This window comes from Thamnophis elegans, chromosome 16 (genome assembly GCF_009769535.1).
Source record: "Thamnophis elegans isolate rThaEle1 chromosome 16, rThaEle1.pri, whole genome shotgun sequence".
Classification (NCBI taxonomy): Eukaryota; Metazoa; Chordata; class Lepidosauria; order Squamata; family Colubridae; genus Thamnophis; species Thamnophis elegans.
In genome coordinates, this window is record NC_045556.1 from 26449871 (window position 1) to 26473779 (window position 23909).

Here is a 23909-nt window from a genome sequence, read left to right on the forward strand (position 1 = left end):
TAGCATTTAAAAAGTAAGATAACCACTGTCCAAAACCATTCCAAATTTAATTCCGCCACTTAATTCTTCTGTTCTCCAATTTGGATTAATGTTAAGTTTTTTATAGGCAGTCTCTTTTTAAAACAGTAAAAGTTCCTCACCAGTTGGAAACACTTTCTCTTTCCGTATCCTTCCGTTTTGGAGCCGCCCCGACTTTGTCAGCCTTGGCTGGATTTTTTGTCGCCGGCTTGAAGAACTTCTCTTGCATCTATCAGGGACTTTGCAATGTCCCTGAGGTCAGCAAGACGTATTCTTCTTGTTCACCGTCTCTGCGGGACGGTTTAGGTCCAATTGGACCACCCAGCGGCAAAAGTATTGGCTGCGGTCTCGGAGCATCGAGACCGCACGTCCATATCGGCGCGACGTTGGCTCCTCCCCAAACCGGTGGATTTTGCCCGTGTATTATTATTATTTTTAAAAAAATATTAAAAGTTGAGGCTGAAGAAGTCGTTGACAGGTAAGACGTTGTAGCAGACAATTTTGTGTACTGTGCTTAGATTGGACCACAGGCGGTGCAGTTCCAGATTGTCCAAGCCCAAAATTTAGGGCCTGGTGGCATAAGGGATTCTATTGTGAGCAGAGGAGCGGAGGACTCTTCTTGTGAAATACCTCTGGATCCACTCAGTTGTGTTAATGTCCGATGTACAGTGTGGATTCCAGGCAGACAAGCTGTATTTGAGAATTTGCCATTAGTGGAGCAGGAGGAATAGAAGAGGGGAGAGCTTGGAGTGGGGCTGGGTGAGAAGCTCTGGCAGGGCAACATAGGTCCCATCCCCTACTTCATCAGGGTTCTAACCCAGCTCCCCAAACACAACAAACTCAATGATTCCTTTATTAGGAGCTCCAGCAGACCAGGCAAAAGGAGATGGGAAGGCCGGCAAAACTTTGCCTGAAACACTCAGAGGCCTCTGGGCAGGGTGGGTTCTGGCCGTCTCCACCGCTTATTTGCTCATGGATGCGCCACGTGTGTGCATGTTTGATGCGCTCATGCGCAAAACAATAAAAAATGCTCTGCGTATGCTCAGAAGCAAAAAACAAGATGGCGCCACCTATGGCACTGCCCGGAGAACAGGTTCGGGAGTGTAGCAGGCCTGGATCGCTGCTGGTTCCAGCGACCCAGGCCGCCAAAACACAACCGGTGCCACTGCTGTGCGGGAAATGAAGACAAGGAGAATTGGCTTTGATTTGTCCCTGGGGCCCCAGAGAATGCAGCTCGGTCTAAACAGGCTGAATCGGTCAAGGTGGAAGTCAGCTGACTGCTAGGAACCCCTGACTTGTGGTTTGAATTTATTGTCGAAGTAGGATTTACTTCAACTGCTTTCATACCTTTTCTAATCTTGTAATATTTTCTAATAAGATGTCGTTTTGTCTGCGTTTCTATATGCTGGTAGCCATCTGGAGTTCCTACGATAAAATGGGCAGCCCCATAAAATTAAATAAACAAATAACACTGTAAATGCAGGCGCTCTGGGCTGGGCATCTGGGCGCATTCAGAACCCGACCATGAGGGTGGGGGGAGGGGCACAATGGGACTCATACCTTTCGGAGGACCAAGCTCAAGCAGGCCACCTGAGGGGTCAGCTTGATTAGTTGTAACCCTGGTTGGCTTTAGGGAGCTGGGTACATAGTGCAGAACCCAGGCCCATGTTGCTGTGCTTGGCATCAGGCCACTCTGTCCTGTCCCCTGAAACTCCAAGGGCCTGATCATTGTATTGGCTGACCTGCACAGGTTGCTTCTCTGGAAATAGATCCACCTCCCTCCCTCCCTCCCTCCCTCTGAAATGTTGGTGTTTCTGGTTAATATTGGTCTGAGTGGTGGATTAAACCTAAAGGAAAGACTTTCAGGCTGATTGCCAAGAGCCAGGGGAACAGGCTGCCACATGAAGTGGTGTGTTCTCCTTCAAGGAGAGGCTGAATGGAGGTGTTAAGCGGGAGGGCTGGACTAAATGACCTCAAGGACTACTTTCAGCACTGGGAGTCTGTAGTCCTGATGTTGGCTTCTCTCTTTCTTTCAGCTGAGCCTGCAGATCTATTGAAGGTATTAGATTTCCATAATTTACCCGATGGCATCTCAAAAACGACGGGCTTCTGCACCAGCAGGCGGTCTTCCAAGGGAGCAGATGTGGCCTATCGCGTCACCAAGGATGCCCAGCTGAGTGCCCCAACCAAGCAGCTTTTCCCTGGTAAGAGAGGATATTTGTGGCTCAGGGTGCAACTGTGGGGGTCCTTGGTACTCTCTAGGCTGGGTTGTTGGCTTGCAGATATTCATTACCCAACTAGGCAACCTCTTCGATGCTAAAGACCCAACTCCCAGACAGGATAGCACCTTTTCCCTTTCTAGGAAAGCAACAGTCCTTAGACTTATATACCGCTTTAAAGTGCTTTTACGGCCATCTCTAAGTGGTTTACAGAGTCAGCCTCTTGCCCTCAACAATCTGGGTCCTCATTTGACTCATCTCGGAAGGACGGGAGGCTGAGTCAACCTTGAGCCTGTTGACATTCGAACTGCCAAATTGCAGTGAGCCGGCAGTCAGCAGAAGGAGCCTGCAGTACTGCACTCTAACCACTGTGCCATCATGGCTCTTTAGGATGCTCGTGTCCTGCAGACAGACAGCCTGGGCCCTGGACAGAACCTGGCGCTTCCATTATTTCCTTTCCTGCTTTGCCCAGGTGGACTTGGGTCCTGCTTGGCCCCCAGAGCCCACCCCAGCTGGGCTTGTGGTGGATGAGGGAGATGCTGGCTTTCTGAGCAAAGTTGGGACACTGCCACGCTTCTCTTCAGCCGGGGCAGCACCTCGCTTGGGGTGGATCTGGAAGTCCTCTTTGACAGAAGCCTGAGGAATGTGGAGGGAAGCAGCGAGTTGCTTTGATCCGGTGGCCAAGATGCCAGTCATTTTCTCCACATAATCTGAGGCTTTTGGCCCTGGGCAAGAAAAGGGGGCTGGAAGTTACAGACAGGCACAGAAGGGGTTTTGCGTGCAAAACTGTTGCCCCCTCCCCCCCTTGCCGGGAAGAGGCATCCTGGGTTTTGCTGGGCTTCCCCTCTTTTCATTGAATAAGATGCCTCCTGCAAGGACCTAGATGTTAGTTCAGCTCCAAACAAGCAAATGAGTGGATGGAGATCAAGACCACAGAGGTCATTGCAGAGCCTTTCCACAAGGAAACGCAGGCTGGGGAACCACACAATCAAAGGCTCTGGAGGGAAAGTGACACGTAGCTGCACAAATGACACTCCGGCAGGCTGCAGTTGGGGCTAATTAGAAGGTTCGCTTCCCTCAGCTGGTAGTTTGAGAATCCTGTGTGTCGCTGCTCTGGCCTATTGTTTGACCTGGAATGCTACGACCACACCCTTTGTATGGGAGGGGGAGATTCTTCAGCGATCCTAAGGATCCCAAGTCCATGTGGAGCGAGGCTGTGTGTGTGCGTGTATCTGGGTGGACATGGAAGTATTCCCCATCAATCATACCAGTGCTAGCAACAGCCCTTAGATTTATATATCGCTCCACAGGGCTTTACCGCAGGGCTCCCCAACTCCTGGTCTGTGGCCTATTTGGAAGTGGACGAAGTGCCTACACATGTGCAGTTCGACTTGTATGAGAGGCGGGCTGGTGTGTGTGCACATGAATGCAGATCAACATGCTCAAGTTGAGCTGCGCAGGCCTGGGCATGCACACCAGTCTGCTGCTCGTGCGGCTTGGTTCCCCTCTAGCCCCCCTCTCCAGCTCGGCTGCCAAGCTGCAAAGGTGGGGATCCCTGCATCACATCCCTCTCTAAGTGGTTTACAGAGCCAGCCTCTGGCCCCCAACAATCTGGGCCCTCATTTCACTCACCTCAGAAGGTGGGAAGGCTGAGTCAACCTTGAGCCAGTCAGGATTGAACTGCTGGCAGTGGGCAGAGTTAGCCTGCACTGGCACCCCACAGCTCCTAATGCAACATCTGATTAGCTACAGCAATAGCAATAGACTTATATACCGCTTTACATACGCTTCCCTTTCCAACGTCTGGAAGAGACTGGAGAGTCACTTGTCTGAAATGTATAGATTCTCCTGCTTGAGCAGGGGGCTAGACTAGAAGACCTCCAAGGTCCCTTCTGGTTCTATTCTGATTCTGCATCTAAAGTCTCAAAGCAGGCCTTCCTCATTCAGTTGACTTTTTCAACTCATTGCCCTGCCATTGTGGCTGCAGGGCAAAGGTTGGTGATTCCCTTTGGGAGAGAAACGGACCCCATTCTCTGCTCTGCTCCCTTCTCTGCTTCCAGCGTCTCCATTTCCTGAAGATTTCTCCATCCTGACCACGGTTAAAGCCAAGAAGGGCGGCCAGGCTTTCTTGATCTCCATTTACAACGAACAAGGCATCCAGCAAGTCGGTGTGGAGCTGGGGCGGTCCCCGGTTTTCCTATACGAGGACCACATGGAGAAGCCAGGCTCCGAGAACTACCCTCTCTTCCGCGGCATCAACCTCTCGGATGGCAAGTGAGTGACGCAGAGGAAACGGGGGGGTTGTGGGTCAGGCGAGGGAATTCCAGGTCTCCTTTCTTTGGGTGTTTAATGGACTTCTTCGGGAGATGATGAGGTCAGCTCAAGAACCCAGACAAAATGGCCCGATCGGAGGGAAAAAGAGGGAAAAAGAAAAGAGCAGGTCATAAAACATCGAGTTGCAGACAAGCATTCACAGAGCTAACACCTGAATCCAGGTTAACGCAACGTGCGATGGCCCCAGATAAACAATAGCATAGCAATAGCATTTAGACTTACATACTGCTTTACAGCCCTCCTAAGCGGTTTTTACAGAGTCAGCCTATCATTGGAGCTTAACCCGAAATCTTCAAAAGTGTTCTAATAATTTTAACATAAGAAGTTGGGTACCAATAGAAGAGACTATTTGTAGCTCAGGGCTGAAGTGTACAGTCCTTGATACTCTCCGAGCCTGGTTGTTTTCTTGCAGACGTTTCATGATCCAACTAGGTAACATCATCAGTGCACCATCAACATCATCAAGTCCAGCTTTTTTACAAATATGAAATAGATATCACACCAATAGCAGTAGCTCTTAGACTGAAATGCCTCTTCATGGTGCTTTCCAGCCCTCTATAAGCGGTTACAGAGTCAGCCTCTTGCCCTCAACAATCTGGGTCCTCATTTGACCCACCTTGGAAGGACAGGAGGCTGAGTCAACCTGAGCCTGGTCAGATTCGATGTGCCAAATTGCAGGCAGCCGGCAGTCGGCAGAAGGAGCCTGAAGTTCTGCACTCTAACTACTATGCCACCACAGTGCAGTGCAAACAATATTGTGGCTTGTATGGCCGCTACTCTGCCCAGTGTGATAAGATAGTGGTTGAGTTCCCATCCGATGTTGAATCCAAAGTCAAACTGGAGTCCGCAAATCCAAAGTAACCCCCCCCCCCATGGCTCTGGCTCCTTGTGTATATGCGTGAACCCCTCCCATCCACTTGCCACTTCTCTGTATCCAGCTGCAAACCATTGTGGAAGGTGGCTTGGAGGGGCAGGCAGAGGCTGAGCCACCCTCTCTCTGGAGCAATTCAGTTTGGGTTCTCCAGTGGCTTCTTGTAGCCTTAGAACAGGGCTGTCAACACAAGGCCTGTGAGCCTGATCCAGCCCACGATGGGGTTGGATCCGGTCTGCAGGGTCATCCTATGACCCATCCTATGATTCATCCGATGAATCTCACCGGCTCAGGGTTGACTCAGCCTTCCATCCTTCCGAGGTGGGTAAAAGAGGACCCAGATTGTTGGGGGCAATATGCTGACTCTCTGTAAACCGCTTAGAGAGGCCTGAAGGCCTATGAAGCGGTATATAAGTCTACTGCTATTGCTATTGCTATCCTAGAAAATGTCAGGGGCCAGCCCGTGTTGCTTTGGCCCAGTCTACCCCAATGCAAAGAGCAAACATGCAAGCAGTTTGGGGAATGGTGTCAAGCTGCCATGCCCACCCAGTCGGCCACGCCTGCCCAGCCCCTTGAAGTCAACCCCAGCCCTGATGCTGCCCTCAGTGAAATTGAGTTTGACACCCCTGTGCTAGAAGACACTGATCTGCCATTCAGGAGATGCGCGTGGAAAAGTCTCCCTTTCCCTCTCTCCAAGCCACGGCAGAGGTGAGCCAAAAGGAAATTGAATTCTGGGTCTCTCCAGGGCACGTTTTCTTTGAAGTCTGAAGGTTTTGTTTCTGCCAGATGTGGCTGGAAGTGCTGCTGGGGTTGTCATTGCTCCTTTGGCTGCTTTGCCTACGCAGGGGAAGATGGCTGCCTGAGCTTGCCGCTCAGGCTAGAAGAGAAATAATTTCGCTTAGTTTAAGCCTCTGCCGACCGCCATTTCTGTGGATAAGCAGAACCTGGATGAAGAAAATCTAAGACTCTCTCACAGGTCTGTTTGTTATCTGGAGAGACGCTTCCCAGTTGGCTTTGGGCAATCTGTGTGTCGGATGGCTTTTTAGGCGGGCGCCCCCCCCTCCTCGCGAACGGCAGTCTTTCAATGCGGAGCGGCGTTCTGTCTCGAGGGTTGGCGTTTTGCCTGGAGGGGGCATTGTTCTGACGGCTTAGACTGTTTCTGGCGGTGGCGTGCGGCCTTTGAGCGACGCCCCCCCCCTTTTCCCCGCGGACGGGAATTTTCCAACTGGCGGCATTCTCTGATTGAACTCTGATTGCTACGGCCTGCTTTCTCCTGGCGAGACGCTGTTGAGCCCTGCTGCCGCCTTGGGGGGTTGCTGAGTCAAGCGCTAACCCAAGCGCACCCCCCCTTCCATCACGGCCCTTTCTGACTCGGACTCTGACCACCATTGCTGCGGACTGACTGTTGGGGTTCTGGCCTCTGTAGCTAGCCCTCGCGACTCCCGCTGTTATTGCTGCTTGCCATCCATGATTATTTCCAGACGTGCCTTTCCAGACGGCGCTGCCCCCTGACTGTCTTCCATCTTGACCGTTCCCACTCTCGCCTTCGCCTTTAAGACCATCATTTTGGAAAGAACTGGACGCGTGAGATCAACTGTTTGTCGCCTTTCCATCGCCATACATGGGTTCTGGCACGACCCCTCCCCCCTCGCCCCCTTCCCTCTGCTTTCTCATCTGATCCTAATTTAACAACACGGACACGGGGGCTCCCCCCCCCCCACCATTTTGGCTGCTGCGGCTCGGCCATGGAGTCCTTAGACCTCCGTCTTTGCCAAGAGTTCTGCATGCCACCCTGTGTTTACAATCTTCACAGAAAGGGAAAGCAGAGGACGAAGAAGACGTGGGTAGGGAGCTTGTCCCCCTCCCCTCCGACTGGCGTCAACCCCCTATCCACTTTAAACTTTAGAGCTTTGTATTTCATACTGGATCCTGCAGAGGAGAACCTTCTGAGCGCAAAGACATTCCTCTCTTATTTTACTACTAACTTTATTTATTTAAAAACTGCGCTCAACCGCTTGGCGGTCCCAGAACGGCGCCCATCTTGTTGCTGAGTGAAGGAGTAATTGTAGGTATGGATGGTTGAGAGAATGTTCCCATGTGTTTTTAAACTTAAATTTTTAAATTTTCTATTCTGCATCACTGTATATTTTAATATTTTATTATTAGTGGGGTATGTGTGCGGAGAATGTCTGGTCGGTATGCATGAGGGGATCGAGAGTGCGGCCTGGAGCCCCCTCCACTGAGTGCAGAAGCAGAAGTGGATGGGGGCCCGGTTCCACCTCTCGTCCCAGAGTGTATGATACGAATGGCCTGCTGGGGAGAACGGGGGCTGTGGGAGGGGAGGGGGGGTCTATGGTGGTGGGGACGGGCTGGAGCATCCCAGTCATGGTTGGGAGAGGCAGGTACGATGGGAGTTTCAGGGCGGGCCATTACCGGGGAAGGAGGGCTCGCTATGTTACAGCCCTGAAAACTCAACCCTAGGACCAGGTGGCAAGAGATGCCAGGGCCCTGGCCTCAAGTTGCTGCTGCTAAATGCCAGGTCTGTGATTCAGAACGCTCCCCTCATCCGGGACTTAATATTAGACGAGGGGGCAGACCTGGCATGTATTACTGAGACCTGGCTGGGCCATGAGGAAGGAGTCCCCCTCTCTGAAATGTGCCCAGAAGGGTTTCAGGTGCTGCACCAACCACGACATCAGGGAAGGGGTGGGGGAGTGGCTGTTGTCATCTGAAAAATCATTAGCACCTCGTAGGATCCCTGCTCCAGAGACTATCGGGTGTGAGTCTCTGCTGGTGAAACTGGACCTTGGGGGGTCAAGTGGCCTTGTTGTTAATGTACCTACCTCCCAGCTGCGTTGCAACAGCCCTGCCTTCGCTCCTGGAGTCAATAGCCGGTTTTGGCGGTTGAGTTCCTCAGACTTATAGTACTGGGGGACTTTGACCTGCCATCTCTTGGTGAACGCTCTGATGGGGCGCAGAAGTTCATGGATTCCATGACAGCTATGGACTTGACCCAGGTAATTCAGGGTCCGACTCATACAGCGGGACACACTCTTGACCTTGTGTTTCTCTCGGGGCAGTGGAGAGGTGATCTGGAATTGAAGGGCATAAAGACCTTGCCCTTGTCATGGTCAGATCACTTCCTACTGAGGCTTGATTTTCTGAAACTACTCCTCCACTGCAGGGAGGGGAACCACCCCAGGCGCCTGATGGATCCTTTGAGATTTCAGACGGAGCTTGGGGAAATACCTGACTCCCTTGCCCACAGTCCGACGGAGTCCTTGGTCGCTCTTGGAACATGGCGGCTGAGGCTCTTGATCGGATTGTGCCTTTGCAGCCTCTCCACGGCAGTGGATCCAGGAGGGCCCCTTGGTTTACCAAGGTACTCCGGGAGATGAAGCACCAAAAGAGACGCCTAGAGCGACGCTGGAGGGCCAGCAAATCTGAATCTGACCGAACACAATTAAGAGCCTTTATTAGGACTTATCTAGTGACGATTTGGACGACTAAATGTTCGCATTTCTCCGCTCTCATTGCGTCCTCAGAATCACGGCCCGGCTGCCCTGTTTAGGATAACCCGCTCCCTCCTGAAAGGGAGGGATGCGGGCAAAACCTTGCAGGGAAGAGCCGAGGAATTTGTTCAGTTTCTGTCGGACAAAGTCGCTCAGATTCAGACGGACCTGGACTCCACTTGGACAGTACCTGCTGAGATGCCGAGAGTGGATTTCTTGGAGTGAGTTCCAGCTTGCTACTCCTGAGGAAGTGGACAAGGCCATGGGAGCTGTAAGTACCTCCACCTGTTACTGGATCCGTGTCCCTCCTGGCTGGTTTCGACCAGCAGGGAGGTCACACGAGGCTGGCTCCAGAGGATTGTTAATACCTCTCTACAGGAGGATCTTTCCCGCTGCCCTTAAAGGACGCGGTGGTAAGACCCCTCCTTAAGAAGCCTTCCAGCTATTCTTAACAACTACCGTCCAGTGTCCAACCTCCCTTTTGTAGGGAAGGTTATTGAGAAGGTGGTGGCCTTTCAGCTCCGACGGACCTTGGAGGAAGCTGATTATCTAGATCCCTTTCAGGCAGACTGAAACTGCTTTGGTCGCGCTGACCGATAATCTCTGGCGGGCCAGGGATAGAGGACATTCCTCTATCCTCCTGCTTCTTGACCTCTCAGCGGCCTTCAATACCATCGACCATGGTATCCTTCTGCGACGACTGGCAGAGGTGGGAGTGGGAGGCACCGTGTTACGGTGGTTCTCCTCTTACCTCTCAGATAGGTCGCAGTCGGTGTTGGTTGGAGGACAGAGATCGACCCCTAGGCCCCTAAAATATGGGGTGCCTCAGGGTTCAGTCCTGTCCCCCATCCTATTTAACATCTACATGAAGCCGCTGGGTGAGATCATTCGTCGGCACGGGATCAAATATCATCAATATGTGGACGATACTCAGTTGTATCTGCCCACCCCGTGCCAACTCAGCGAAGCAGTAGAAGTGATGTGCCAGTGCCTGGAGGCTGTTAGGGTCTGGATGGGAGTAAACAAGCTGGCACTCAATCCCGATAAGACCGAGTGGCTGTTAATGTTGCTCCCCAAGAACGGACCAGATATTCCATCTCTTAGCCTGGGGGGCGAAACCTTTGCCCCTCAGAGAGGGTCCGCAACTTGGATGTCCTCCTGGATCCTCAGCTGACATTAGAATACCATCTGTCGGCTGTGACCAGGGGGGCTTTTGCCCAGGTTTGCCTGGTGCACCAGTTGCGGCCCTACCTGGACCGGGAGGCACCTCAAATGGTCACTCATGCTCTCGTCACCTCTAGGCTTGATTACTGTAATGCGCTTTACTTGAGGCTGCCCCTGAAGAGTGTTTGGAGACTACAATTGGTCCAGAATGCAGCTGCGTGAGCGATATCGGGTGTATGTTACACCTATCCTCCGCTAGCTGCACTGGCTTCCCATCAGTCTCCGAATGCGCTTCAAGGTGCTGGTTGTTACCTTTAAAGCCCTACATGGCTTAGGACCTGGATACCTACGGGACCGCCTCCTGCCACATACCTCCCAACGACCTTTAAGATCACACAGATTGGGCCTCCTCCAGGTACCGTCGACCAGGCAATGCCGGTTGGCGACTACTCGCCAATCGGGGGAGGTCTTTCTCTGTAGCTGCTCTGGCCCTGTGGAATGATCTCCCCGCAGAGATCCGGACCCTTCCCACCCTCTCAGCCTTCCGTAAGGCCACTAAAACCTGGCTGTTCCAGCAGGCCTGGGGCTGTTGACCCCAAAATATGGTCCAGCCCCACTTGGAATGGAGTGCATGGTGTGTTTTTAAATCTATCTTTTCTTTCTTCTATTCTTTTTGATTTATTGTATTGTTAGCCGCCCGGAGTCCTTCAGGATTGGGTGGCATACAAATGCTATTAAACTTTGAAACTTTGAAACTTTATAAACATTCAGAACCATTGACAGTCTCAAAGTTGGTCAAACAATCCAAGCAAAGCAAAGCAGAGATGCCCAGGCATCCATTCTTCGCCTTCTTGACGCCATTTGACGTTGGTTTTTTTTGCCTTAAATCTTACTCTTTACTACATAGCTGTTTATTCATTTCACATTTTCCCCTGGAAAATACTTCTGGATTTGGCAAAGCACTTAAGGCCTCTAATACATGAAACTTAAGAGCAAAGACAATTACATGTAAAAATGCCAGTGGAATAATATAACAAGACACGAATCCAGTTACATGCTAAGGAAGCAGCAGCAGCCGTGGAATTAGAGGAGACGTCATCTCACAAATAACATTCATTAGACTTAAAGATATGTCAAAGATAAGCGTGTCTTTTTCCAGCGGAAAAACAGACATTTGTCTTGTGCTATCTTCAATATCTATTTCCCAGAGCTAATGCCTGTTTTTTGCTGAGATATTCCCAGCTTTAAAAAAGAATCCAGCCAGGGCTGCCCTCAGAAACGTTCAGGGCTCAGTTGGTGGCTTGAAGGTTCCCGTCTCCCTTGGGAAGAAGCAGCAATGCAGGAAATGTAAACACGTCTCTGTCATCAAGGGACACCAAGAAGACTGGAGAGCAGAGGATGCGAATGCCTTCTCTTCGCCCGTGATGGGGCTCCTGCGGGAGGGCACTGAACGTTGACATGGTATACATTCCGAACCACTCTTCCCCCTTGGCCAGAAATTGTTGTCTCTCTGCTTTGGCCGCCACTTCTTGGAATACTATGAAAAAACAACTACCGCATCCAAGTTCATTCTTGTCTCTGTGGCCCTGAAAAGAAGGATACTCAACTGTCCTAAAACTGCACAATAGTTTGAACATGGATTTTGTTTTCGTGAGTAGAGGCAGAGTGAGCTTCTCTAAATCTCCTCTCCAGTGTACAGAAAGAATGAGGACTCTTGAGACCCAAAACTGGGCTTCCTCCATTGCTTTGGCACTTGGCAGCTTTTTTCTTTTAATATGAACCTTTTCATTCTTACTAAAGTGTCTCTTATATTTACAGATAAGCAAAACAATCTGTTTGTGGCTGGAACAACACAAGACAAATATGAGAATGCAGGAGCCCATAGTGGGTTTCAAATGAATTTAATTTCCTAAGTCAATCTTATCAAATCTGCCTTCCAGAAGTTTGGAACTGAAATATCCAGAATTCCCAGGGTTGGCCAACACATCTGGAGCTGCCTAATAATCATGGGAAATTGCCATAAATCAGGAGTGGGCTGTGTGCAGTGTGCCAGCCCTCTTTTTTTATGACCTCACCTTCATCACAGTTCATTTTTGGCATGATAGGTTTTTGCTCAAATTATTCTTTAACTATTATTTGACCCTTAAATGTTCCAATCACACAATAGGCAGAAATTCATGGAGGTGATAAGCTGTTCATTGTAAGTTAAAAATGAGACATCCACACATGAAAATTCCTGTTTTGCAGCTGCTCACTTGGGGAAATTCCTGGATGAAAATCTGTAGAGATTCTCAGTCATCCAGGTCATGGTTGTCCCAGAGGTGCTTTTTTCTTACAGATCAGCTGTCTGTAAGCAATATAAATCCTTCCTTTCCCCACCATCCAGTCAGAGATGAAGAAACATCTTGGATGATAAGCAAAACATCTTCGAAGAAAAAAACGAAGTCCAGTTGCCTCCTGAAAAAGCACCTTTGGGACTTCCTGGAGGAAAGTGAAAGTGTAGGCTAAAATGGGTGTCATGCTGTCTGATTTATATCAGAGTTTATTTTGGGGGAGATTGCATGGTATGAACGTAGCCAATGGTATTGATTAAACTAGGCTCAGCATTCAATACTTCTTGAGAACTGAGATAATGCCTGTGGTTTCTCCATCCTGCAGTGATACAGGAAGCATCCGGGTAAATGTAATGAGCGGTCAAGGGAAGAAGCTTTCATGCTTGGAAGTTCTAGAAGCTTCCCTTTGGACTGAGGTGGGCATGGGAAGCCAGCACATGTTGACCTTCTTTTGACCTTCTGCTGGGTCTCTTCTTCCCCAGGTGGCATCGAGTTGCTTTCAGTGTTCATAAGAAGAATGTCACTCTGATTTTGGACTGTAAAAAAAAAGTCACCAAATTGCTGGACCGAAGTGACCATCCCATCATTGATGTTAATGGCATCATTGTCTTTGGAACAAGGATCTTGGATGAGGAAGTATTTGAGGTAAGAGGGCGAGAAAGATGGAACTGCCAGGATGTCAGGAATGTGTCTTGAGCACTGAGCATCGGAGAATTTTGTTTCTTGGGATAAGAAGAACAGATTCAGGATGAAAGAAACGGATATATATATATATATATGGGAGAAGTTTGTCACATTCTATTTTAGAAAGGAAGTCTTGGGAATAAGCCACTATAGAACAGTCTCCATTGCAGAGTTTTGAAACGTAGCTTTGGTTCATGACCCTAACATGAGAGAAAGAGAGGTAGAAACCAAAATTAATAAGCCATGATCAAAGGCTCTCTGTGACCGACTTGGAAGTGGCCCAGAAGGCGGATCTCTCTTTACTGATCTCAAGAGAACGGTAAACCATCATTATGGCTTAAATCATCATTATGATTTCTGTCGCCAAGAAGTTAACTGGCTCGTGTCCAGTTTTGGGTCTCCCTCATGCCATTTACCCTTGAGTAGCCATCCTTGGGGGTCTGAAGCTCCAGGTTCTGGGCTCACCAATTTGCCTGGCCCACCCCCCACCTATCCTCACCTTCCTTTAATTACCTTCTCCATTTCTGCTTCTTGCCCCCAACAATCTGGGTCCTCATTTTACCCACCTTGGAAGGACAGAAGGCTGTGTCAACCTTGAGCCTGGTGAGATTTGAATTGCCAAATTGCAGTCAGCCGGCAGTCAGCAGAAGTCGCCTGCAGTACTGCATTCTGACCACTGCACCATATTTGGCTCTCTTCCCTTTCCTTCAGGCTTCCTCCCCCTCACCTTGTTTGGTCCCTTCCGATGCTTTTGAATTTCATTTTGTGGATGGCATTTTTCATTGTGTTTGCAGTCTGATGTTGGTGTGTGCCACCCCCTCTTGTGTCTGCCCCCTCTTTGCGACAAGAGGGGATTGCTTTACGTAGCTTCCAGAAGGTTCTCCAGAAGTTGTGGAGCTGCAGAGTTTGGGCAGCATTAAAATAGGGACACTTGATATTCATAAAAAGCTCTTTGGTTCACTGGGACTTACAGTAAGATAAGGCAGAAACCCTGGCATCTTGTCCAGATAATATTTTTTGCATTTTTCAGATTTGGGGAAAAAAATCAAAATGACATTTTATCATCAAATTGAATGGGAATGATTGCAAGAAGTTGTAGAAGTATTTTCTTGGTTCAACATTGAGTTAAAATCAAGGGCAGAGACTCTGGACAAGAGTCTGGATGAGCAGGTGTGAGTTTCACATTTGTTTGGAAAAGTTTTATTTTAAATTTTTCCATAACTACTCTTACATCATTAATCTTACAGTGTGTCATCTGGGTAAAGTCTTTGTTTCATCCTATTTAATAGTTACAACATTTTAAATCTATTTTTATCTCGCCTTTACATTTACATTTCAATTGCCTTTTAATTCAACCCCTCCCCTATAATTCTATGTTCTTTTCCAAATTATTCAATTTTTTGTTTCTTTTTATCTATATTTATATTCTATCCAGTGATAAAAACATCCCCATATCTTATAATACTCTTCCTTCTCTGGAATTGCCAGTGTTAATCTGTTCATTTCTGCACAGTCTAATATTTTTTTTAACTACCTCTTCCTCTGAGGGAACTTTTCCCCTTTTCCAATTTTGTGAAGTTACAATTCTAGCTGCAGTTATTATATGAATAATTAAATATACATTTTCTTTACTATACTTCTCTGGTAAAATACCCAACAATGGGTTTTACATTTTGTTACCCCCGGTTTGCTGTGCATATATCAGAGGTGGGTTCCTACAGGTTCGCACCAACTCGGTAGAACCGGTTCGTCAAATCTACTGAACCGGTTAGAAGAGGTTCCACCAGTGGACCCAGAAAGCAGGAAACACCTACAGAAGAGGTTCCAAAAAATTTTGAAACCCACCACTGGTGTATATCTACTTGCTTAGCCTTCCATGAGCTTTGCACACCTTCTGTGCCTGAATAGGAGAGTGCAGAGCCAGGGTGAGTGGGTGGGCCCACCTGCAATCCCCCTCCAGCCCAAACTGGCTGGATACGACCTCCGTGGACGAGTGTTGTTAAAGAAGGCTTTACAGGAACAGGTAGACCTCAACTTACAACCATTCGTTTAGTGACCATCTCAAGTTACAAAAGCACTGACAAAAATGACTTATAATTGGTAGTCTCACTTAACAACCATTGCAGCATCTCCAGAGCCACATGGCCCAAACTCAGATGCTGGGCAGCAGGTATGTATTTATGACGGCTGAAGTGCCCCGGGGTGGATGTCAGCCTCTGCTTTGTTGCTGCTTCGGCTGTCATTGAAACGGGGAGGGGGGCATGGTATCTGGGAGGGGAATCATTATGTGCTGGAGGAAGTTTCTAGTCGCTGATCTGACCACCTTATTGCGCATGTGGAGGAAGGAGTTTCCCGCCAAGGCCAACTGCCCAGCATTCCATCCTGATGAGACTTTTTGACGTTATCTCCCACCTGACAGTTGGGTGCATTATAATTGGACTATGAACGGGGGTGCCAAGGGGAGGGGATTGAATTGTATTTGATATTATCCGCTTTTGCGCCTAATTAACCAGACTCAGCTTTGCTTTGCAACTGTTCATTTATAATTAGTAAAAGTACACGTGATTATTAAATGAAGTCAATGCTGACAGTGGGTCACTTGAGGGCCATTCATGACTTTCCCAGCCAGCTGCCAACAATGGGGAAGTGGATTTGCTTAAAGACTATGTGATTCACTTAACAACCATGGCAGAAAAGATTCTAAAATCAGGTGTGGCTCATCACCACTTTGCTCCACAATGGAAATTCTCCTCTGAATTGTGGTCGTAAGTCAAAGACTATCTGTAGTTCTCAATATATGACCACAGTTTGGGCCAGATTTTCCATCGCTAAATGATGTGGACATTAAGTGATTGACACCTGATTGGATTACCAATTGCTGGTCATTAAACAAATCATTGCCACCATTAGGCTGTTCATGGTGACCACATGTCCCCGGATGCTGCAACCATCGTAAATCAAGGTCAGTTTCGAAGCACCCAAATTTGGTCACATGATCAGAGGGACAGTAGTGCAAGGATCTTATGATGGGTTAGAAGTCAAGTGAACAATTAAAATGTATCCCAAATGTTATTTATTGGCACTGATGGTTGATAAGGGTTGCTGCCAGCATTCTAGGTATCGACCAAATGTCTTCTTAAGATGTACAATGTTCTGTGTAGCGCAGATTTTGCGGTTCCACTGGAACAGGAAGTTGTAATTTCTTGATGTGTTTTCTAAAATTCTTGGATGACAACGGCTATCACTGTCTTCTTCTTCTTCTTCTTCTTCTTCTTCTTCTTCTTCTTCTTCTTCTTCTTCTTCTTCTTCTTCTGCTTCTTCTTCTGCTTCTTCTTCCTCTTCCTCTTCCTTCTTCTTCTTCTTCTTCTTCTTCTTTTCTTCTTTCTCTTCTTCTTCTCTCTTCTTCGCTTTCTTCTCTTTTCTTCTCTCTTCTTTCTCTTTTCCTTCTCTCTCTTTCCTCTTTCTTCTCTCTTTTTCTTCTTCTCTTCTTCTTTCTTTTCTTTCTTTCTTCTTCTTCTTCTTCTTCTTCTTCTTCTTCTTCTGCTTCTTCTTCCTTCTTTCTTCTCTTCTTCTTTTTCTTCTTCTCTCTCTTCTTCTTCTTTCTCTTTCTTCCTCTCTCTTCTTCTTTTCTTCTTCTTTTTCTTCTTTTTTCTTCTTTCTTTCTCTTTTTTCTTCTTCTCTTCTTCTTTTCTTCTCTTCTTCTTCTTCTTCTCTTCTTCTTCTCTTCTTTCTTTTTTCTTTCCCTTCTTCCTCTTTCTTCTTCTCTTCTTCTTCTTCTCTTCTTCTCCTCTTCTTCTCCCTCCTCCTCTTCCTCCCCTCTCCTCTTCTTATTAATTTTAAAATAAAAAATTGCAAAGTACTTGAGAAAAGAAGCAAGAGATTCATTTTACTTGGATAAATCGTGTTCAGCTAAGTCTCAAAAGAGCCAGTCAATATTTTCTGCTTACATTTTACAGCAAACCCTTTTTGGCCGAAGCAGAGAGTGAAAAGCATGGTCTTTCAATCACAATGTTTCCTCACCTTAAAAAAATCCTTTGTGAATAATGATGCAACAAAGAGTTCCTCCAGTCTCATAGTTTTTGGGGAGACTCCAGGGGTCTGTGGAGCTGAAAGATCGGGGTTGATTTTGACCACTAAATAGCACTCCAGTCAAACATTTTTTCACCTTCCCAAAACCTTGACTTATTTCTTCCAAACTGAGTGCTGTCAAGTATCAGCCAGGCGCCTGTTTAATGCAGGTTTCTGCTTCAGACATTTCTTGAAGCCAGAAAACTTTAGGTGGTGATGCAAAATCCTTTTTCTCCCAGGAGGGAGATGCTGAACGAGAAAGAAAGAATGAAGTACAGTTTTCACATGCTTGTGGAGAGCAACTAGGTCACTAACTAAAATGACTTTAGGAAGAGCTCTTTTGCTAGTTTAAATCTGCTGACATCACAGTAATCAGATAGACTTCTTCTGCTCAGAGGTTCTGTGAGGCTTCTCGCATTGGCTAGGTTGAAAGCCTATGTTTCCTCCTCTTCTGGCAATATATCAGAATTATCTGAGTGTGTTTAACCCAGTCAACCTGCCTAATTAATCTTCTATTTACGAAGACACCAGGGCGAATTCTGATTTAATGTTCCTAGTTTGATGAAGGGATCACATTCATTGGCCCCAATGCTCTTCAAAATGGAAAGGGAGCCCGGGGAGACCCCTTCCTCACCCATGCTTAATGCAGGAATCCCTACTTGGCTCTCCCTTTCTCTCCAGCTCCAGATTGCCAGATAGTTTTAATGCATACTCTGATGGCATTCTGGAAGTTAGCACTGATTGAGGAAAAGGTGCAGAGAAGAGCAACTAAGATGATTAAAGGTCTGGAGACTAAAGCATCTGAAGAACAGTTACGGGATTTGAGTTTGGCTAATCTAAAGAAAAGAAGGACTAGGGGGTACCATGATAGCAGCCTTCCAGTATTTGAGGGGCTGCCACACAGAGGAGGGGGTCAAGCTATTCTCCAAAGCACCAGAAGGCAGGACAAGAAACAATGGATGAAAACTAATCAAGGAGAGAAGCAACCTGGATATAAGGAGAAACTTCCTAACAGTGAGGACAATTAACCAGTGGAACAGAAGTTTACTCCAGAAGTGGGTGCTCCATCACTGGAGGCTTTCAAGAAGAGACTGGACAGTCATTTGTCTGAAATGGTATAGCATCTCCAGCGGGGGGCTGGATTAGAAGACCCCCAAGGCACTTTCCAGCTCTATTCTGATTGATGGATAGAGGGATGGATGGATTGAGGATGTCCATAGGTTGTTTGGGGAGTGATGCTGAGACATGTTTTTGTATTATTCACTCTGATTTGATATTATTTTTGTTTAAATTCTGTTTTTGCTGTCATTATTGTTCCCAAACTCTAGGAGTTCTTGGTTCCATATACATCTAGTCAATTAGGCAGCCCAGAAATCCTTTCTTGCTTCCCTGTTTTGATCACATTTTCTTTGCCTGCTATGCTTCCTTCTGGGTGATCCCTCTTAAGTGCTGTTCGGTCCGTTTGTTTCCATGTTGTCCTGTACTTGAAAAGGAGAAGAAATCCGCATCTCTAGGCCATTGTAGGGTTCTTAAGGCTTGGTTCTTCCTATGGTGTTGGGCCAGAATATGGACTGAGTGTGTCTCTTGGATTGTAGCATTATCTTGGTTAGCGTCCTTAGTTGCCAGTTCCCTTTGTTTATGTTGATGCTGCATCTGTTTTAACTATGGGGTTCAGTTCATTTCTATGATACCCCAAGTGGTTCTGGGTTGGGCAGTAGGTCGAACCAAACGAATGAGTGGATAAATGAAAACGTATTTAATAAAGATGCTAGAGTCATAAGAAGAAGTGGTTGGCCAAAAAGTCAGATCACTTCCTGTTGTACGGAACTTCTAAACCCAGTTTTATCCCAAGTTTTGGAGGTGAGTTAACCATCCAGAGGAAGGGTCATACCTATCTTGGCATTTGAAGGAACTGGAGAGATAGCAATAGCCCTTAGACTTATATACCGCTTCACAGTGCTTTACAGCCCTCTGACAGGATAGAGCTGAAGAAGCTTCTTGGATGAGCAGAGAAACATCTTCAAAAGAAAAAAAACCCAAAAAGTCTATCTGCCTCCTGAAAAAAGCACCTTTAGGACATCCATGGCCTGGATGACAGAGAATCTCTACAGACAGAGTATGTCTATTCTCTCTCGTAATGCTCCCAAATGGTTGCTACTCCCTTCAAATAAATACAAATACAATAGCAGAGTTGGACGGCACCTTGGAGGTCTTCTAGTCTAGGTAGGAAATCCTATACCATTTCAGACAAATGGCTATCCAACATCTTCTTAAAGACTTCCAGTGTTGGGGCATTCACAACTTCTGGAGGCAAGCAGTTCCACTGATTAATTGTTCTCACTGTCAGGAAATTTCTCCTCAGTTCTAAGTTGCTTCTCTCCTTGTTTAATTTCCATCCGTTGCTTCTTGTCCTGCCCTCAGGTGCTTTGGAGAATAGTTTGACTCCCTCTTCTTTGGGGCAACCTCTGAGATATTGGAAGACTGCTATCCTGTCTCCCCTGGTCCTTCTTTTCATTAAACTAGACATCCCCAGTTCCTGCAACCATTCTTCATATGTTTTAGTCTCCAGTCCCTTAATCATCTTTGTTGCTCTTCTCTGCACTCTTTCTAGAGTCTCAGCATCTTTTCTACATTGTGGTGACAAAACTGAATGCCGGATTTCAAGTGTGGCCTTACCGAGACCTTGTAAAGTGGTATTAACACTTCACGTGATCTTCCTATGGGGAGGCGTTTAGCACAGGGCTGTAGTCCCTCTGCGAGGAGGATCCACAGTGGAGGTGACCTTGGGGCTGCCATTGACTGGAGGGCCTGCTCTGCCTCCCTGCCATGGGATGGTTTCTCTGGGGCTCTCGGAGCTGGGCTGACCCCAAAGAAGCCGAGTGGCCTTTTGGAAAAGCACCTTTGGGGCAGCCCTGACCTTGATGATGGAAACTCTCCACAGACCACGTGGGGGACGATTGCTGTCCCATGACCATTGGGATTTAGGGGGAAGGAGTACATGACCACCACCCCCTCACCTCCGTTCTCTTCAGCTGTTCAGCTGTTTTCTTTAAAAAAATAGTTATTATTGAACATTTTAAAGTTTAAAAAACCACAAGTAAAGAAAAAGGAAAAGGAAAAAAACAAGAAAAATACAAAAACAAATACAAAACAGATAAAAACACAAATAGCATAACAATATAATATAATTTTACAGCTTCCCATATATATTCTGCTTTTGTATTTTGCTAATCGATTATTGCCTTCTTGTAGGTTTTAACAATTCTAATACTAAAGTAGCTTTTCAATACATCAACTTTCATAGAATCCTCCAGCCATTCAGAAGGGCAAGTTCTCCTCACCACAAAGACACCGCAGCCCCACTTCTGATTTGCCCCAAGATTAATGAAATGAAGGGATTAAGAAACCTACAGTCTCTTCATTTCATTAAATATGAAGTCCAAAATGCAACGTATCGTTTCATTTCTGACAACTTTTATTTCTTTTAATCCGATTAGTAGATGCAATTATTGTCTATCTGAATTCTACATGTAATGAATAGATCGGATCAGGGATGGTTGCAGCAGTCATTACTGCCGGTTTGCTTGTGGGTGCGGTGACCACACACTTGAGGCGCAGTACAATAAAAATTGTTTTGCACATGCGCAGAAGCAAAAAACAAGATGGGGGTGCCTCTGGCGCTGCCCGGAGAACCTGTTCAGGGGCATGGCAGGCCTGAGTCGTTGCTGGTTCCAGCGATCCAGGTTGCCAAACCACTACCGGTTCAGGCGAACCGGTCCAAACTGGTAGGAACCCACCACTGGATCAGGTGTGATAATGTGACACCAGCTGGGTGACTTTGAGCTAGTCACTCTCTCTCTCAGCTAACTCACCTCACTGGATTGTTGTTGTGAGGAAAACAGGACGAGGAAGGAGGATTAGGTGTGTTTGCTGTCTTATTTAGAAACTAATAAAGGTCAGGATACTGGTAAATAAGCAAGGAAATTAATCCATAAATGTATAAAGTTATATCCTTTCTCCCAAGATGTCAAGCAAAATTGGCTTCGGTATTTCCAGATATGTTACATCTCTTCCTATGAAGGCAGCTGGAAAGAGCTGGGAATAGCTGGCCTGGAGAACTATGGTGGATTTAGGGGGCAGAAAGGTAGATCCCAAAACTTAGGGGCAAAGATCCATTCAAGGAAGAGGCTCCCCAGAGCGGAGGAGGCCTCCTCCCACTCACCAGGGACGAAGGCAATTCCATGGGTGGGTCTTGCTTGCCCCCCTCCCTTTATCCTTCTGGGATTCTTCGTGGAGTCTGGAGAGAGAAGCCCACATTTGCTGCTATCAGGAATGAATCTGTGTCCAGCAGACTCAAAGAGGCCGCGTGAAGAGATGAACACAGTCAGATGTTCCCAGATCTTCTTCCTCTTCCTCCTCTTCCTCCTCCTTCTTCCATATCTGTCATTGGATGTTGGCGATTGTGTTGGCAAACCTATTTTTATCAACATATCATGAAAAGTCCTGCTGAGTTTTGTTCAAACCAGTTCCTTATGTTTTGAAGCCATGATGTTCTTCTTCTGCCTGGACCTCCTTTGCCTTCGATCTTTCCCTGGAGGATTAAGTGAAGGATGCTGTATTTATCTGGGCGTCACATCCCATGTCCAAAATATTCTAGCTTTCGCTTTTTAATGGTTTTGATGATCTCCCTTGGCTTTCCCAGGCAGCTTATCACCACATTTGTGATTTTGTCAACCCAGCTTATATGTAACAGCCGTCTGTAAATCCACATTTCAAATGCTTCTAGTTTCTTCAATTGGTTTTCTGTCCGAGACTAACTTTCTACTCTGTAGAGCAGGATAGAAAAGATGTAACATCTGACAGGCTTCATTTTCAATCTTAGGCTTATGTCATGACTGCAGGAGACATTTTCCATTTTGAAGCTTCCCTGTTGGGCTTTAAAATGTAGGCTGTGATGTGCCAAAGTCCATCAGCTTTTCAAAGATGTGCCCTTTGGGTTGGATATTTCTTAAATGATTAAAAAAGGTTGTGATGATGATGATCTCATCCATTCATTTGTGTCCGACTGGCCGATTCTATCGCCCCTCCCCAACGTTTGACCTTGCACTTCTTCTGCCACTTGTTCTATTCTACATCGCATTAAAAAAAGATAATGATATACAGAAAAAAGAACACAGGAAATAGATTACATATCAGAAGATTAAAAAGGCAGATGCTGTTTGGGTGGTTTTTAACTACAAAACTGGCTTGACAACTGTAATTTGCCTCAGCTCCCAAACACGATGGCTGGGAGTGCCATCTACTGCAGTTAAATAGAACAAGCTTTTAGAGAGACAGTGGGGGATGCTCTAATTGATTTTGTTCCTTATTCCCTGCGGATTATATTGAGCCATTTATTTGCTTCCCTTCGTTCTCAGGGAGCGCTAGAAAATGTAAACTTTACAAGGCTAACTGGTTGAGACTGAATTGGTCCTGGATGATGGGTGCTCAGCTCAGAAACAACTGACAAACTCTCCCCCTCCTCTCTCTTCTCTTCACTCTCCCTCCCCTCACTTCCTCTCCCCTCCTCTCTCCTCGTTACTCTCTTTTCCCTTCCTCTCTCCTCTTCACTCTCCCTCCCCTCCCCTTCACTCTCCCCTCTTCTCCTCTCCCCTCTCCTCCTGTCTTCACTCTCCCTCCCTTCCCTTCCCTCTCCCCTACTCTTCACTCTCCTCTTCACTTTCCCTCCCCTTCACTCTCTCCTCCTCTCCCCTCCTGTCTTCACTCTCCCTCGCCTCTCCCGTCCTCCCCTTCTCTCTCTTCCCCTCCTCTCATCTCCTCTGTGGGTGAGAGTGAGATGCAGAACAGAAGCTCATTGGGGCTTACTAGTTGGACCCCGTTGTGGAGATTTGGTTCAGGGCAGAGCAAGGTGTGAGTGCAGCCATTTGCTGCAAGTTGCAGCGGAGGCTGAGGGGAGATCTTGGTGCCTCCCCCATAATTCATGGCCCTGCCTTGGCTGCCTGCTTGGCCATGACTGCCAGGCTGACTTCACTTTCCCACTGTGGAGTCCTTGCAGGAAGAAGTGTTTTTAAAGGAAAGACCACTAAGCCATGGAAAATCTAAAGCCCGTTGAGCCAGCAGGTTTTCTGTTGCAGACAGGAATTCCTCTCCGGGAGCTCAAAATACAATGGATGGTTTCAGTCATGGTTTTGCTTTGCTTTCGGTCTCCAGAATTGGGGGCTCTGGAGAGTTTTCCAGGCAGAGCCTCCCTGGATCATTTGGAAGGCATCCTCCATCTGGGGTTGCATTGGGGGGATGGAGGGAAAATGCTAACAAGGAAGGAAGTAGGGAATGAAGGAAGTTGTTGCTGCTGTCGAGGAAGAGCAATCAAACTAGGATTTGATGGGAGACCACCATGCGATCCTCTAGCTGGGAGGTTAAAATGGAAATCCCATCCCCAAATCCAACAGGAGGCAAATGCAACCAGTGGTGGGTTTCACATTTTGTTACCACCGCCTGTGTGCCCTCCTGTTTTGCATGCATGCGCTTTGCTCACATGTGCGCCTTCCATGCGTGCACCCTGCCTCAAAAATGTGCCTAAATAGAACAGCATAGAGCCAGGGCACCCACGATTTCCACTACCGGTTTGAGCGAACTGGCTCGAACCGGCTGAATCCCATCTCTGAATGCAACCCACTCAGGCCGCTTCTTTGTTACCGCCAAGAAA

The 23909-nt window shown here is 47.2% G+C and overlaps 1 protein-coding gene across 2 annotated transcripts in view; it reads left to right on the forward strand.

The window, feature by feature from the left end:
- Window positions 1-23909, forward strand: part of COL5A1 (collagen type V alpha 1 chain) — a 251115-nt gene that overhangs the window by 54532 nt on the left and 172674 nt on the right. For both annotated transcript variants that reach the window (XM_032232562.1, XM_032232563.1), the window contains exons 2-4: window positions 2055-2222; window positions 4298-4511; window positions 12934-13096. In XM_032232562.1, coding sequence (XP_032088453.1) covers window positions 2055-2222; window positions 4298-4511; window positions 12934-13096 — 545 coding nt within the window. The remainder of the gene's footprint in view (window positions 1-2054; window positions 2223-4297; window positions 4512-12933; window positions 13097-23909) is intronic.